This window comes from Chiloscyllium plagiosum, unplaced genomic scaffold (genome assembly GCF_037043375.1).
Source record: "Chiloscyllium plagiosum isolate Xiang-an unplaced genomic scaffold, Cpla_swu_hap1 HiC_scaffold_29, whole genome shotgun sequence".
Lineage (NCBI taxonomy): Eukaryota > Metazoa > Chordata > Chondrichthyes > Orectolobiformes > Hemiscylliidae > Chiloscyllium > Chiloscyllium plagiosum.
Genome location: NW_028270167.1, coordinates 26,971,911 through 26,989,576, shown reverse-complemented (window position 1 = coordinate 26,989,576; position 17,666 = coordinate 26,971,911). Strand labels below are relative to the sequence as shown.

The window sequence follows — 17,666 nt, the reverse complement described above, 5'->3', positions numbered from 1 at the left end:
ACAAAAATGCATACCACACTGCTTCAATTCAACTCCCAACAGATCACTGGTTACTTTATCAACATGAATGTTCAGTGTATGTACATCAGTCATTCTCATTAAATCAGGAATACTAAAGAATCAGATAAAGACCATTGCAGCCTATCAACTTCTGACAAGTAGCAAATTTTGAAAAATACCATAAACTTTTTCCCTTCTTCCAAACCCAGCCTCCTTCATTGCTATTGTTCTACAATTTGCTAACAAAGCCTAATGCTAAACTGTCATAAATGTAAATGCAATTGACTGAGGGACATGAATTCAAATTCATTGAATTTAGGATCTTCACAGAGAAACAGTTTGCTGGAACTTAAAATGCTATTGTAGAGGTGAAAGGCAGTGTACTAAGCAGGGGATACTCTCTCTTAACATGCAGAGGCTTTAAGCACCTCTCAGAGGTATTTCAGAGGCAATAGAAACTACAATGTGCAGCACATTAGGCTTCAAAACATGACATGTCTCACTAAACTGGTTATATGTGCTTGTCCCTTTCTAGGTCCAGGAGCAGTGCTGGATGGAAACAATCGTGCTTCTGGAGGAATGACTGCTTCACTATGGCTACTGGTGATACTCCTTGTCCACTTCCTCTTCAAATTTTGACGTGGCACGGCGCCATTGAACAGCGCACTGCCTCTAACCCGAACAGAACAAATAAACTTTATCCTGCACAGGTTGTGCACAGGCTGTAAAACATCGCGTATAGGTTCTGTGCTGACGAGTATTTGTTTTTGTGAGTCCATACTGGTATTTCCCCTCTGTTGGCTGCAGGGCGCTGGTGCATAATTGCTGTCAAAACTGTTAATTCAGTTCCTGTTGATTTTCCACTTTTTAAATCCTCCATGTTTTAGCTGATGTAGTGTTTACATATTTTATGCTTTTAATGATGTTTATTTATGCAGGTACACGCCATTAACCTTTCCCTCACATACGTAAAGCTGTCTGTGGTTTTACTGGGTGGATGATATAATTTACCTGTATACTATTTGTAGGCTACCAGATAAATAATGTAATATGCCTGTAGACCATTGGCTAATTAACAGGTGGATTGTAGCCCATTGGCTGGCTAAGCAAACATCTAGCAGAGATGCTGCACATGTATAACAAAAGGGGCAGTTGTACATTAAAGTTTAAGGATCTTTATCTTAGAACAATTCTATTCCAGATGTATTTCTCACTAACATTTAGGCCCATGTTGACTATCACCATCATATATAAATTGTGGAAAACTAATACAATTGTATATGTCATGTACGTTAAAGTAAATATATAACTCTTCAGTTTCCATTTGATTGTGTATTATGTGTGCACATAACCATATTTCTGCACTTTGAGTCCAGCATACTGATAAGATTCGCTGAAGGCTTTTCTTGTACTGCAGTGGAACTGGGCCAAAACTAACAACAAATCACAAGGAAAAGAGAGGGCCATTTGGAAAGCATTCTCGGAAGGTCTTTTCAGCGTCCTATGTATTTGGTGTCTCCTAGTTTATATATGTTACTAGTTTCTGAAAAGGGAAGCCATATGGTTGCTTAAAGCTGCAGTATCCCTTTAATTTTGTTAGCATGATGCATTTCGATAAGAACAAATTAAATGTATACAATGATACCCATGAAAAACTATTTCTGGCTATGTGAGATTTTGTTCTAACTTTTTTTTGCCGCGGAGGTTAGCTCAAACAATTCTAGAAAAATAATGCTGCAGGTCTTTCAATAAACAGTTTACTGCTGTTTATTGTAAATTCAAGGCATATTTGTTTACTTTTCAGTGTTTGGAAATCTGTTGGCTTAACAGTGGAGGAAGTGTTTCATTTCGCAAACGTCTTTGTCTGCTAGCTCACAAAGTTCTTCCCATAACTAGATCACATGGCATGTAACATGAACAGTTATATTCCTTTAAAATGTTACTACTCCATGGAGCTATCTAGCAGATTCCAGTGCTCGAAAAGATTCAGTCAGAAATGGGAAGCATGGTATTGCCAGGAACTGGTGGGGGTGAGGGAGGAAGGGTCTTTCTTCCTCATGCTATCCTGGAACAACCTTCCTGTTACTTTTTTTTTCCCCAATTAAACAAATTAATATATAGAATAAAATAATTTATGTTGGTCTTAAATCCTCAAACCTGAGGCATTTCTGTACAATATTCTGATTATATGCTTGAGAAATCATATATGAACTTAGTTTACCTTTTTGGATAAGAGGTACAATCCTGGGGAATAGTGCAATGGCTAGGAACAAGCAAGTTTATTTTATGTTCAGATGATCAGAAGTTTCCTCCATTGCTAGGATTGGAACTCCTTGCACATTGTCTGCCTCCCACAATGCTTTGATGTACTCTAATTTCAATTGTTAGCTGCAAGACAGTGTGCTTGCTTCTGAAGTGCAAAAATGATCTGTTCTGCAAATTTTATCTATGTCTCTAAAATTAATAAGCAAAGAGATAGAATTAACAAACATTTCATCCTTCAAATTTCAGTCTCTCATACACCTTTTTGAGTTGGAAAGTTTCACAGGCGAGCTAATCCAAAACAAAGTCAGTTTTGTCTAGGTTTAAACTAAAGCAGTCTTGAAAGGAAATATCATCAAGCTTACAGAATAAAACAGGCACTGCACAGGAATGATAATTGTATTTCAATTTGCTTGTAAAAGTTATCTTCAGGTTGTCAAATGTAACTTAAATTTATTAGTTTTGTTTTTTTTTCAGAGCCATGAAGGCACTTAAAACAATATTAACATTTTTCGTGAAGTTCTAAAACAAGATACAATTATTACTGTTCTCTGATACTACTTACTTCAGTTCTTTGAGGAATAAGGCATTTAACTTTGAATTTCTGGGCCACAAACATGTTTTTGTCACATATCAAATGGCTTTTTGCGGCAACAGAAAAGGGAACATTCAGATTATGAAACACTTCAGAAAAAGATACATGTGGAAATTATATCCACAGAGTCAAATGAAGGAAGTTGGTAGAGTAAACAGTTGTGTTCTTTGGTAAGTTATTTCATGTATTTGCTTTTCCTGGTTTTGACATTGTCTTGCAACCCTCTCCCCAACCGCACTCCAGTAAAAGGGCAACCCAACCACCAACTTCCCTGCCACTGTCACAGCCACTTTGCAAATAGAGAGATGTTCATGGGAAAGTTACCCAGGTTACTGAGTACCAATGCTTTCTCTGGTCAAATGGCCTAACAATTCTTTTCAGCAATGGTAAATTGGGATTAAGAATTTGCCTATCACAGATATTGATTTTGCTCTTATTAATCCATGGTGCCTTTAGACAAAGAAAAAAATAATCTAGAATCTGTGCTTTCAGAGTTTGATTTGGCCTCTGTTTACCTTCATTATTGGCAGCTTTGGGAGATAATTTGGAAGAGAGCAGCTTTTGTATCTGAATGTAGAGGCCTTTTATTGGACTCAATGTAAGACTGCCTTGTTGCTGACACTTCTGGTTAATGAGTAAATGAAGTTCATGTTCACAAGGAATCTCTTAATAAGCTACAGTTACCTTTTGGTATGCGTGACCATGAGCTCTTACTCAAATTCAACTATAATTATTTGCAACAGCATTTAAAATATAAGTTTTAATCATTTTAACAAATGAGCCTATAATAGTATCAATCACTGCTAATCCTAACACATCATCCCTCAGTGACATGTTGTTGAGCTTAATTGGGTGTATTTTTGGAAGGAGGGACAAAGCTTTATGCAGCCACTTTATGCAGGGTCTTCTGAATCTGGAGTTTTAGGAAATCAAATTCTAACACTTATCTACTTTGGTAATCCTATGAAATGTTTCTAAGAGAATTTCTGAAGCGCAAATCCATTCATCTTCTTCAATTTTACATTGTACTTGTCTACTTTCAGTTGTTAGATTTATTGCTTTTTGCTGTTACTACAGTGACCCTCGAAGTAATAGCCTTGACTTTTTTTTCTCAAATATAACACATTATAGTGCATGGCATGGAACTGCAATTGTGCTTTTCTATTTGTTGAAGAAATTGTAAAGTTTTAATGCAATTTTGGAAATGCATTCCGTTGTATGGTCCATAGTAGATTAATATATTGTGAATATTTAGATTAGTATTAGAACGAGTTACATCAATTGTCTTTGACTTCAGATGCAATAGCCTAATGACTAAAAGCAGGGAGAACAACTTAGGAAGAAGACAAAGACTTTTATAATATTTGATCTAATATTAGCAATTAAAATAAATGCCAATCATTTTATAAAGACGCTGGTACAATGGATCAGGTATTCAACCATTTGATTCACTGCTGAAAAATTGTTGGCCTAGGTTCTTTAGTTCTGTTATGTTCATCGGACTTGGTTGAAATTTGTTCTCAATTGTATCAATATAAGGGATAATTTAAGTTCCACTTGATTCATATATGAACCTAGAGCAAATACGGAGATCTCTTCAGGTCTGATAGCCCCAGTCTTCTCACAGAAGTAAATCCATGAGATCATTGGGATTCTTGAGGAACAAATGTACAAGTCATAAATATCTCTGTTTTTATAATGTTTCATCAACTTTGGCTTAACATTTTGCTTGTAACTACTAATCTATAACAATAGATATGAATATATCCCAAAGATATTCATATAACAACAACACATCAACCTCAACTTTACTTTTTCAAGAAATTGTTGAATTTTGTACGGTTTAGTATTGAAACACATTGTCTGATAATGTATTGAGCAGTACAAATGGAAAAACGTCCATAGTAACTCTCTTCTTAATTGCATTAAGTGTATTGAGAACTGGAAATTTGCCTCAATGCACTTGACGTTTGAGGAGATGGTCAGAGAGGATACTCATTCATGGCTATTACCTTGTGACTTTGCTGAAAATTGACAGTAGAATCAGGTTCATCGATAATGCCTTCCAAGGTTGACCAGGCTGCCCACAGATTAGATTTATGTGAGGAACATTGAGATGTTGATGATCTGCTGCACCAATGAAATTGTTCAGCTCAATACCTTCATCAATGAAAGGAAGGTAACTCATCAGAGGAAGAAAAGCTGATGTAAAAAATTCACCTGGGTAGTGGAGATTCAGGTCATTTTCACCTACATAACAAACAAAATAATTCCCCAATGCTTTTGTTTTTTTTTAAATTATCTTATTTAATTTTATGACGACCATTTGTAATTGTCCTCCAAGACTTTAATAGTATTTCTGAGAATATTGCAAATTAGAAATTGTTTTGTGTGAACATGAAGCTTTTGCCAGGGTATATTTAAATAACTATTGTAAGGAGCAAATCTTTCATTGAACCAGCTCAGTGGAAGTCAGCAGATGGTTATTTCAAATCCTGCCTTGGAGATTTCGAACTAACCAGACAGAAATAAGATCTGTGCAGAATTGGCTCGATCCTTCTTCTGTATATCAAGCTGGACAGCATTGTCAAGATTTGAATGTGCTATCAACTCACTAACATGGATGACAATAAGTTTCCTAATAGTTCAGCAGAGATACATATCCAAGTCTGAAGAGGCCCAAAAGATTTTTTTTTTAACATATTTTAACTTCCATTCTGTGGCACAAGGGAACAGAAATGTTTCTCCTTGGGTCCATATAAGCAAAACTTGTTCCTCCTTTGCTGCAAACTTGCCCCCATGCAAATTATGATGCTGTTGATCCTGCCACTCATCTGCAGACATGGGTCAGTATTTTTGCTGACCAGGGAAGGCAAAAAGACAGCCAATGTAATTTAACTGAGGCCTTTCAATTTAAAGAAACATGGCATTGTTTCTGGATTGGGGAGTGAGCTTCTAACTCTCACTCCTACTCGCTCAGCCAAACCTGAATTTAAGTTTGGGTCAATGCCAAGTATTATTTGGACTCCTATGAAGAAATAGGAAGTGAAGGTCATATTGTGCCATAAAAAAGAAGCAAATTAGACCACAAGTCAACTTAAACAATTTCTCCCTTCACCCTCTCAAAAGGAGGGTTATCCATAATATGCAAGGAAGCTAAAGGCAGCTTGAAAATCAGCACATCCTTTGGGAAACCTTCAGATGCTTTAATCAGGTGTGTGTGTGTTTTTTGGTAACTTTTAGCATTAGAAGCTTATGGTTTAATTTCTGGAAATGTTTAGTATGATTTAAGAGTTGTTAGAACTGATTCTGTATCTAACTGGGATGAATTTTTTTCTCTCTCTCTGTATAATATGCAGTGACCCCGTAAAGATATTGTACAGTTCATTCCTACAACTAGCACCAAATCAATCTTCATTTCAGAACTATGTTTTAGTCAGTATGAGTCGCGTAAACAACTTGTGCATGTGCTAAGAGAAACAGGAAACAAGAAAAAGAAACTTCACTGATCCTTGAAGCATGATCATGTATCTCTACAGTCTGACAGAAATAGGTTGCTTAGTAGGAATGCCCTCAGTCTCTGAAATTAAAACAGGTTAAATAGAATTCTGGGCCTGATTAATTGACCTTGTTTGTGATTGATTTTGTATTTCACAAAAGTGAAACAATTGACAATGTTGATGGTAGCATGAACATCAGAAGTGGCTGTGAGATTGTTCTGGACCTATGTGAGATGTTGCTTCTAAAACTTTCCATGCGGTAGTCCCATAATTGAAACTTAAAGAGCTTATTACTTTCTAATTTATGTCACGCTAGGGTATAATTGTACACATGAAAGTTTATTGTTATATTTTGAGAAGAGGTTCCCTAAGGTGGAGACATCCTTTTTTTCTTTTGGCTGTGCTGGTATCCTTGTTTTCATTGGCTGATGGTCTGCCCTATACAGAGGAACCTCAATTATTCAAAGGACACAGGCAGGCAGTATTTTGTTCGGTTAACTGAGTGCCGGATAACATCGAGCATTGGGACCTTGCGAACATGCCAGATAATCCAATATTCTGATATGCCGGATAATCGAGATTTCTCAGTATTTCCATTCATTAATCAGCTGCACAAAGTATTCCAGCGCAGTTTTTCATGTGTTAATTGTTCCCTTCATATGATCTACACACTGACAAACCTGGCACCAGAACAATTGTAAATATTTGTTCTCACTGACTGTTTAGGTCCCAACGGAGATGTTTTTATCATGTGAAGTTGACAATTCAGCTTAATTCCAGGCTGGCAAGGGTTGAAAGAATGGTTTGCACATAATACTAAGTGACTGGGTTATTGTTAAGGTGGTACAAAATCTGATGACAAATTTAAGGAAATTAAAATTTCAGTGTATTGCAGAAATATCTGCTTTAAAAATCCAGGCTTTCAAACTTTCTTGATAGGATTATTTCCATTCTTCTTTGTGTAATATTTCAGTAAGATGTTGGAACCAGAGTTTTGCAATACTGGTCAGGAGCATTAAAGCATGGTGGTGAGCATCAAGCGGCCTTCCCATATTTATTGGAATATCTCAACATTGAGCTGTGCCACTGATAAAATAAGTAGTGACAAGTCATAATCAAGTTCTACAAATACAGTTTTCTTTTTCTTTCCTGTAAAATACCATAATCTCACCCCAAGCATTGATCAAAATTCCATCCTTTCAACATATTACAGAATGGGGACCCATTTAGTCAAGGTCATTAATAACATTGCCATCAAAATTATAAAACATCATGTCATTAAGTTTTCTGCCAATTTTAGCAGTCATATTTTATTAATCATAAAGCTTTGATACATTTTCTTACTAACTAAATAAATCTATATTTTTGACAACTATATAAATCTGGGGATATGTAATAATCTGCTTCTCTGATCAGTGTTTAAAAAATAGTCGACAATTTTAAATACATTTTGCCATCAATATATTGATTCAATCGACAGGCTGCATAGCATAATATGAATTATAAATTTTAGTTGTGAGACTGCAGTAATGTATGTTATAAGATAAATAAACTAAGCAGCATTACTTATTAAAATCTTTTTCCAAAGTGATTTCTTATCCAATTAACACAATTGATGAATACTAAATTGATGAATACAAAGAATTGAACAGAAGCATACGGGACAAACACAGTTTCAGCAAAGAAAGGTCAGGTTCTGGGTGGGACCACTTTGATGTCATTCACAAGCATATTCTTTCAAAATGACATCCTCTTTGTGTGCATATTGATATCCTTCCATTGTCATTCTGCCAATTATTATGATAAGAACCAAGAGTCTTGAGACAGGTGGGTGCTAGAAAATGATCACCAGGTAGCAATCTTGGCAATCCATTCAAATGACACCACACCCTAAAACTTGTGCAGATATACAGTCATGAGCTGAAAATGTGTTGCTGGAAAAGTGCAGCAGGTCAGGCAGCATCCAAGGAGCAGGAGAATTGATGTTTCGGGCATGAGCCCTTCACAGTCATCACATTAACTATGATTACTGCCTGTAATTACTCCAATGTAACTTTAAGACATATGACGGAGTTTGGATAACTTGACTTTCCTTTTAGTTCAACTTTTCTTTTGCTAACATAGATAGTTAGGCGGTTGTTAGGATCCATAGAACTGATATGTGATGATATTATTGTAATCTATCAACTGTGAGGTAAGGTTGAGAGATTTGTTAATTCTAATTTGAGAGCATGATAATAAGTGTGTGTGGTATAGGCCATGTCTAAAAATCAGGTATGTGAGAGACAAAGAATCACACCTAGTTTGAGGGACTGTATCACAGATATTATGATGGATACTGTGGAGGATGTTTGAGGGAGTGTGGTACAGACAAAGGGATTTCCTTCTGAAGATGGATGATGGATAATATTTTTTTTAAATAGCCTTGACTGTTGCATAAGCTGAACAAGGTTAAAAACCTGAACAAAGTTTTATCTCTAGGATATGAGAACTCAAAATGGTCTTGAAGGAGCATGTTACGTACAGAATAACACACAGATCCCAGCAGTGTGTTGGGACGGGAAAGGGGATTTTAGTGAATGCCATGCCGATCACCTTCCTGCCCTCTGCTGTTTCTTTGCCACTAGGGAGACAGCCCAGTGAAATCTAGTGACCTCCCTTCTACCTCAGATGGAAAGTTCCATCCTGATCAAAGACAATGATGGCCGATGGATAACTGCCCCAAGTTGAAGACCAGTGCCTGTCAGTTTGGTTCTGGTGAGCCCTGGCCACTCTTAGCTACATTGGACCTCCTCCATTGTGGCCAGCCTGGGGACTGTTGCAATACTAGCAGTGGCTACAGTTTCTGGCAGTGCTGCTGGGACTGAACAGCTGCCCCCTCTTTGATTGATCAATAGCTATTCGAGGTGGGGCATTCATTCTCTGAGAAGTGGTAGGTACAACTGCAGGCATGTAGTTATAAAGAGATCAGGTGCAGTCCATGACATCCAGGGCTTGAGGCAGTTTTTCCCTGACTTTCCGACTGGTGCATGGGGCTCCCATCTGTCCATAACATCATGGCCATTGTTTGAAGGATATTATTGGCAGTGTCATAGTTCATGATTTAGATGGCATTGTAAGATGAATAACATACATCAATTTTACCATTGTTTTGAAACAAACTCTGGTTGATTACCACCTGAACATACGTAACTGTTCTTGTATTTTTGAATCTCATTTTATTTTGCCAATAGAAACTTCATAATGTGCCTGGTCTGATTTCACGAGCTAACCTTCAAATTGATAGTTGTAATTTTGCACCAGAAGCAGAGCTGTTGTAATAATGTATTTTCTACACATAGCTAGTGGGATTCTCCTCTTTCAAACCAATCCTCTCTTCCCAAAACTTCTAATAATTGGACCCCTTTCCTAAGAGGGTTTGTCTACTTCACTAATTTCTTTCCTTTACTCCCATCCATCAACAGCATGAATAACAGATTGTGTTGTTCTACAAGATACTGCCAGCTGAACATTATAATGAACTGGTCTAATTTATTTTATCATTTTATAATAGAATATTGAACATTGTATTTCCCAGTCATCAATTGTAGATTATTGATGAACAATTTCTGTCATTATACCATAATCCTTCATCTTTGAATTATGTTGTCCCATTATTTACCAATTCTATACATAAGCTGCAAACAGTATTTACTGTATGGCAACTTGAATAAAACCGCCTGGATTAATTAATATTGTTAGACATGATCAAGTTTAACTCTGTTTGTCTTGACAGTTAGGAATTACTCAAACTTCATCCTTGTATATTCAAATTTCATCTCGAGATTTATGACATGTTCTGTGAGGTGCTTGATGAGATGGCTGTTTTGCAGGCATTTTCATTACGAATGGCCAGGGTTTTTGTTATATAGACATGGTGTTATATTCCTGGAGTCAATACCAATTGCTAAAACTGAAAATAGCAAAAGGAGAAAGAAAATTATTTAGAAATTTAATCTTCACTGGTGTATATTGTCCCCTCACATTTTCAGTGATTTTAGATTGTAACATAATCCTTAATGTTCTCCTTGAATTTTTAAGATCAGCAGCAGAAAGACCTGAACAATGTTCAGGATTGGGCTGCAAATTGGCAAATACTATTCACACTACGTAAATCCAGGCATTGATCATCCTCAGCAAGACGTAATCTAACCACCAACTTTAACATTCAGTGGCATACCCATTGCTGAATGTCCCACAATCAATATCTAGTAATTAAATTGGAATGGACATAGGATAATTACTGTGGCTACAAGAGTGTATTGGAAGCTGGTCTTTCTGCGGCAAGTAACCTGACTCCCCAGTGCCTGTCCTCCATCTACAAAGCACAAATCTGAACAGTGATGGAATACTGCCGATTTGATCTATGAACCACCCATTATCTTGAATATTTACCTCCATCCAGTAGAAGGTCAAGGGTGGAAGGTGCATGGGAATGCCACCAATTGCAACTTCCTCAGCAAGCCACTAATGTGGAACTATTGCTGTTCCTTTGCTATCGTGTTTGCTAAATCAAAATGCTGGAACTTCCTCTCCAATAGCACTGCGGGTGTACTAACACTGTGTAGACTGCACTAGTACCTCTTTACCACAGATAATTAAGGATGAAAACAAATGCTTGTCTTGTGAGTAATACCAATATCCCAAGATTTTTTTTAACAAAAACAGAAATTGCTGGAAGAGCTCAGCAGGTATGGCAGCTTCTGAGGAGAGAAATCAGAGATATAATTAAGGGTCCAGTGACCCTTCAGGTTCTGTTTTTGTTTCTGACTGTCAGCATCTGCATTTCTTTTGGTTTTTAATTTTTTTTTTAATACTATCAAGCAGCCTTACTTAAAGTCAGTTAGAGATATATCTAGTATTCTTTATAACCCTGCCTTGTCTGTTCTGATGATTGTGCTGCAGTGCATTAGGAACTGGACTTTCTACACAAACTGTGATTAGAATGTCAAGCCGATGACTTTGTTGCAAATATTTTAATGGACTCATTGGTTCTTGTCTGATCAGCCATTGTTTAATTGTAAAGGGTAGATTCTTGTGTCAGAATTGATTCACATTGGTATAAATTAGAATTGATTGTTGAGTACAATTCAATGTTTTCCAGTCTGCAGTCCTATGGTTCTGACAAATGGTACCATAACCTTTAAGGGATTCATCTGCTAAATCTAGCACTTCCGGGAGAAGACATCCTCCTGCCCATTGATTGTAATTTTACCTATTAAATAGTGCAGTCTATTAATTGTCATATTATTCACCTCAAAAGCATACCCCCAAACTAGCAAATGTACTACTTTATAATACAATTCATTGTAATAGAGCAGAACTTGGTTTTGAAATCTTTTGCTTAAACAATAGCATGAGAGAAAAGATAGTTAAGGGAAAATTAATTCTGCAAAAATGCACTGAAATTGTAAACAAGTTTCCCAAGAGCATGTTTAGAGTTTTACCACACAAAAAGAATCTTCTCCGGGGATCATTAAATTCTATTGTGTTTATTTTTAAGAAGAAATAAGTGCCAAGGAATTCCACACGATAAGCCAGTCAGGTAAATATTTCCAAAACATATCTGCTAACGTCACAGTGAACCAGCCAGAAAGCTCCAACTGAAGAGCTATCTCAGTTAAGAAATTCTACGATTGTAGGAACAATATCACATGGCTCCAGGACGTGATTTGTGCTTGATTGTGTGATAGAATCCCTACAGTGTGGAAACAGGCCCTTTGGCCCAACAAGTCCACACTGATCCTCCAAAGTGTTACCCATCCAGATCCATTCCCCTACCCAATATTTACCAAGGCAGTCCTGAACACAATGGGCAATTTAGCATGGCCAAGCCACCGAACCTGCATATCTTTGGACTGTGGGTGGAAACCAGAGCACCCAGAGGAAACCCACGCAGACACTGGGAGAATGTGAAAACAGTCACCAGGGCTGGAATCGAATCCAGGTCCCTTGCACTGTGAGGCAGCAGTGCTAACCACTGAGTCACCGTGCCACCCCCAATTGATTTAAAATAGGTTCCAAGGTTTAGAAATCCTGACTAATTTCAAATTTCTGATTCTACTAAGCTGTGTTATTTACCACTTTTTTGTTCATTACAGGAGATGCAATTAATACAACAGATTTTTGATTCTCCCCCAACTTCCCCATTCTCAGTATCCACTTATATCTAACCACTGAGCTGCCAAAGATGAGAAGACTCATCTTGGCATGTCTGCTCTATCACTGCCAACAAGGCCTTTTGCCCTACTGAAGAATAGACTGTGAAAGATGCCAACATTTAATCAGTTACTGGAATGACACAGTCAGATCTACCTATCTTTTGAAAGTGGCTTTCAGAATGATTAAGGAATTGAATTTTAAAAGGAGTTGAGTTCAGAAAAGGAAAAGGGTCATTTAAATATCAAGCAATTAAAGCCTAAATGGGAAAACAGAAGGAGAGGGATAGGAAAGTCTGACAAAGGAAAATAAGACATTGGAGATTAAGTTAGATTAATATTGTAAATATTTTCTAATTGGAATTTTTTGAAAAAAAAATGAGTTGCTCTGGATATATTATTAGTGCCATTAGATAATGAGGTAACTTGGCTATGTTTTGTGTGAACAGATATGCTTAAAAATAATCATCAATTTACAAAATAATCTGAGAAAATTTTGTATCCATTACATAAAACATCCTATTTACCCTCCTGAAACTTTAAATGTTTGTGACTAGGCTTCATTAACAATGAAGTAGCAATTTCTAGCATCCCGACATCTTGTCAATTTGTGGTGTGAGGTGTGCACAATAACAGTGGAGGTGGAAGCAGTAACTCCAGCGAGGAAGCTGAGCTTGGTGGACCTAGCCAGGGAAAGCACTGTGTGAAAGCATTGGGAGAACTAAGAGACCCGAGAGTATAGGTAGGGAGCATCTATATGCCAGACTGGTTCCTAGCTTTCCTCTACAGCAACTCCATATCTTGATATATGCTGCTAGCGATAGTTGCCTGACAATGATGGCAGAAACAAAAATAGTGTTAGGGCCTTAACTTCATCATCTGTGTCTGACTTGTTTTATTAATGAGCCCCTGTCTGTTCCCCTCGTGAACTCTGACCATCAAAACCTGCAGCAAGTCATGAGCAAATCCTTTGTATGACTTTGTTTCTGCTGCTGCTCTGTTTCTAGTCATATATCAGGCAGTAACTAGATGGAAAGTACACACAGTTTTTTTTTCTTGTAGAGGTTGCCCCTCTATGCTTTAAAGTACCAGCCATTTGATATGAGGCAGAGAAAACATACAGTCACCAGAATGTACTTTTTAACATTTACTTTTATATTGGTAACATCCTTCACATAATATAATTTTTTTGATCGGTGCTCCTGTCTATTGCTTTTCCAGTATTCAATGATTTATTCTCCAGCTTCATCATGCTAGAAAAACCTCATGTAATGTGATCCTGCAATTTTTTGACTGTGCTCAGTGCTTTTTTGCTTGGCTACAGTGCTCAGGCATTAATCTTGGATTCCCCACTGTAACAACACCTACATATTTACATGGTACTTCTCTGTTTAGCCCTGAAATCTCCACTACACCCACAATGTGGTCTATTGGAAATGCTAACAGTGACATTAACAGATTTGGTGGCTTGTTGCTCCTGCTACATTTCAGCTTTTGCAGGGTAGAGATGTTTTAGTTGTACCGTGAAGGTTTTCCTTCTGCATTCTAAAGGATTACCTTCTCCTAACAACACCAAACATTCAGTGAATGATACTGAACGACTGATACATTGCAACTGGAGACACAGTGGAGAGAAATGACACAATTGGGAAATTCTGTTAACTTAGTAACAGGACTTCCTAAAGCCTACATAAATTTCTATTGAAGTAATTGGTTCTTTCAACAGGTCACAAATAAAATTTGGCATCAAGAGTTATTTTGAGGTTATTGCAATCACAGCAACAGCCTGCAACAAAAATTCAGCTGACGATCCATATTGACTCCAATCTAAGTACAACATGCTGCGGAGGGGCCATGTATCTACCACTCTGTAGACTCCTTGCCTTACAATTTCCTCTGTTTTAAATGTTTAAAAAAATTAGGAAATGGAGCAGCAACAATTAATATCTCCTTGTTTATCACTGCTCATTCCATAAGGCACATGACATGACAGCAAAATGCCCCTTTTGATCATTTAGAAATGAAAAGCAATAACATAAACTTAACTACTGCAAAGTAACAATCCACATTCCAGTATTCACCTCTCAACCCATTACAGCAGCTGTATGTCTTCAATCTACTTGATCACAGTGGACATTGGATGGTGACTCCCCAGACTGGTAAAATCCATATAGTGTGTACAATTCTTCTATAACTTCACAAGCAACTTTACAGCAACATATTCACAACTAATCATTCATCTAAACACAAAGCTGGCCCTTTATAATTGCATGCAAATTAAAATATAGAGAAGATTTTTAAAGGTATATATATATGATAAAATATGTTAGCTTGCTCGTACATTGAAAATTTCAAATTTAAATTGTGTGACAGTAAAAGGCTAGAAGATGATTAAATAAAAATGCTTTATGTGCAAAACTTCTACCACCTGAAATTCTTCCTTAAAAAAAGTGTATAAATGTAAAAAAGTTATTAATTATTTAAGATGAGGGGTTCTTAAATCATAATGTATCTGACTTTCGTAACTGCTAGAAGACCACATTTTGATTATTACAATATGTTGTGATAATTTCTTAAGTCCTATTGACAATTATGTCAGCTATTTCAACCTGGGTTTCAATCATCTGCAGTGCAGTGTCACCATTGCCAATGATACCTCACCGACATGTCAGATTACAATGTCAGGAAGTTAAGCTTTCAATATTCAATTCACCATTGTCACTATGGTTAGACTAATTTAAACCTGAGGCATTTATGATATTGTCTTTGAAGGAAATTCCATTGTGTCGCAATATGATGGTCCAAATTTGCTATTGTGGTTCTATTTTGTATATTATATCAATGTCATCGCAGTTCTGTATTGGGCACAGAATTAAGAAAATAATCCTGTGTTATACAGTGGAATTTTTACTGAGATTCGAGACAGTCTTCTTGTAATGTATTTAAAAAGTCTAATGTTTTCTGATTGCTGAAGTATGCTACAAAAGCCTCTCCTCTGTAAAATAATGCTTAATTGTCTCCTCTGTGTGACAGGTGTACTGCTGTTAATATTACTGTAGTCGTATTAGTGTATGTTTTAATAAGGATGCAGTGTAATTGCTATACAATAACCAACCTTAAAATAAATATGTCATTTTCTGATGGGACTTTTTTTTTTTCTTTTCCTCTTCCTTAATTGCTTTTTTTAAAATAAAACTCAGGATGATTGTGTTAACCCACTTACATTTGTAGGGTGCATGCCATTTTGGAAAGGATGGGCTTACTCTGTTTGAAGGAGGGTTCACATGCCGCCCCTTTGCTAAGCTGCACCAGAATCCCTGTAATGTTGCACGTGTTTTTTTTTTAATAATGCACTCAGTTTTGAGAATGTGATTCTGACTATTTTCAGTGGCTGCTTCTGTGCATTGTACCGCTTAGGCGACTTGTGTTAAGTGGATCGTTATTGGTGGCTGTGTTGTTCTTTCTATGGGGAAGTAAAAACTGAGTGTGTTATGAAAATTCAGTGCAACCTGTCTATAAATGGATGTCACATACTTCCATATGCACCACTGTCTTTGATCTAGTACAAATTTCTAAGACAATTTACTGCATCTCACTCATATTGGTAAGATTAGCGAAAGAAATTTCTACATATATGTATTTTCATCTCCCCCCATTCCCCACCTTGCAACTGCTATATTGTAGTTACTGCTAATGTATTAAACCTCTCGATTGTGTATAAATTTTGAAATATGTCAGAAATAAAATGGAAAATTTCTTCAAGACAGGAGTGGAGTACATATTTACTGAAGGGATGAAGTGTGAATCTGGTTTCCACTATTCATACTTTTGGCCAAATCACACATAAGCAGTTTTGCATTGATATCAACCTAAATGTACAATTACAGATTAAAGTTAAAACAAAATTGGCTGAGAACTGAGACCACAGTACCTTCTTTCATTTCCTCATACCTACTTAATATTGGTGGTCAGTGCACTTTAATCTTTAAAATGTTAGAACCACATATGGGAGCTTTCATAAACTTCAATTTTAATTCTTTACAGTGTTGGCAAAGTTGCAGTTGTGTTAACATCAAAATTAGGAGTGGTACTCGGAAAACCTCAGCCGAAGCTGTATTTATGTAATCAGTGGATGATACAAACTCATTTGAATTCAACATCATCAATCCACCACTGGATACAGGTTTTAAACCATATCCCAGATCTTGTGATCTCTGGATAATTGAAGATGGGACAGACCCTGAAAGATGTGGGATGGGATCTCTTGCAAATCCCAACATAATGACTATGAGGCAATTGCCCAGGAAGGTAGAGACAAAGATTTCAAAGGATTCTGGGTTACTTATATGGGTAGTTACCCAGGAAAAATAAAAGGATTAAAACTTGCACTAACTCCACCCAACCCCCAGACACTCATATACCCCCAAACATCTTCCACAACACCCTTGGAATGTGACCATTGCCTTTCCCAGATACCCAGCATGCTAACCCAATCTTTTGCCCTACTACCAACTTCCCTCAATCTCCTCACCCATGCTATCCATCAATCAAATGCCATCTATTCCTTCCTCCACTTGACACCCCACTCACACACAAGGCATCAGAACCCTTCAACAACCCATCTGCAGTTCTCCCTGTCAAACACTTAACTTTTCTCTGCAGCTTTGGAAGAAGCTTTTGACCTTTAGCTTTGGTTCATTATCAGAATGTGGCAGCTAGTGTCAAAAAAGCTGATGTTATTTCTGATAAGAATTTTTGTGCTGCTCTCTGCGAGTGATGTGGCACGCTGTGTTGGAATGGAATTTGCATCAGTCATTTAGTGAAATAAGTAGGTAATATTTTGTATAATCTGTGTCAGAATTTGAGATTCCAACCAGGTCAGAAGATTTGGGCACTCCCTATAGGTTAACAACATCATGAAACAACAAGCTGCAATCAACAGCCTAGACTTTTTTCCTTTTGTACATGCTACAGCTAAAAGTGGAACTTAATCTAATACTTCTTCGAAGTTATATCTTAAAGTCCCTTGAATATTATAAATAAATGTCTGGGGCTCACAACAGACACATGAAGAAATAACCACTGGCATGAAAGGGGCACACCAGATTCTGA

The 17,666-nt window shown here is 36.9% G+C and overlaps 2 protein-coding genes across 5 annotated transcripts in view; both read left to right on the top strand.

Annotated features, from left to right (window-relative positions):
- opcml (opioid binding protein/cell adhesion molecule-like) overlaps positions 1-1,658 on the top strand; it is a 1,046,295-nt gene extending 1,044,637 nt beyond the window's left edge. For all 4 annotated transcript variants that reach the window (XM_043676827.2, XM_043676829.2, XM_043676828.2 and 1 more), the window contains one exon: positions 536-1,658. In XM_043676827.2, the coding sequence (XP_043532762.1) occupies positions 536-639 (104 nt within the window). In that variant the 3' untranslated portion in view covers positions 640-1,658. The remainder of the gene's footprint in view (positions 1-535) is intronic.
- A 4,394-nt stretch (positions 1,659-6,052) lies between these two features.
- Positions 6,053-17,666, top strand: part of LOC122540707 (otoancorin-like) — a 210,223-nt gene continuing 198,609 nt past the window's right edge. Inside the window, exon 1 of the mRNA XM_043676824.2 lies at positions 6,053-6,071. The gene's annotated coding sequence lies outside the window, so the exon portion shown is untranslated. The remainder of the gene's footprint in view (positions 6,072-17,666) is intronic.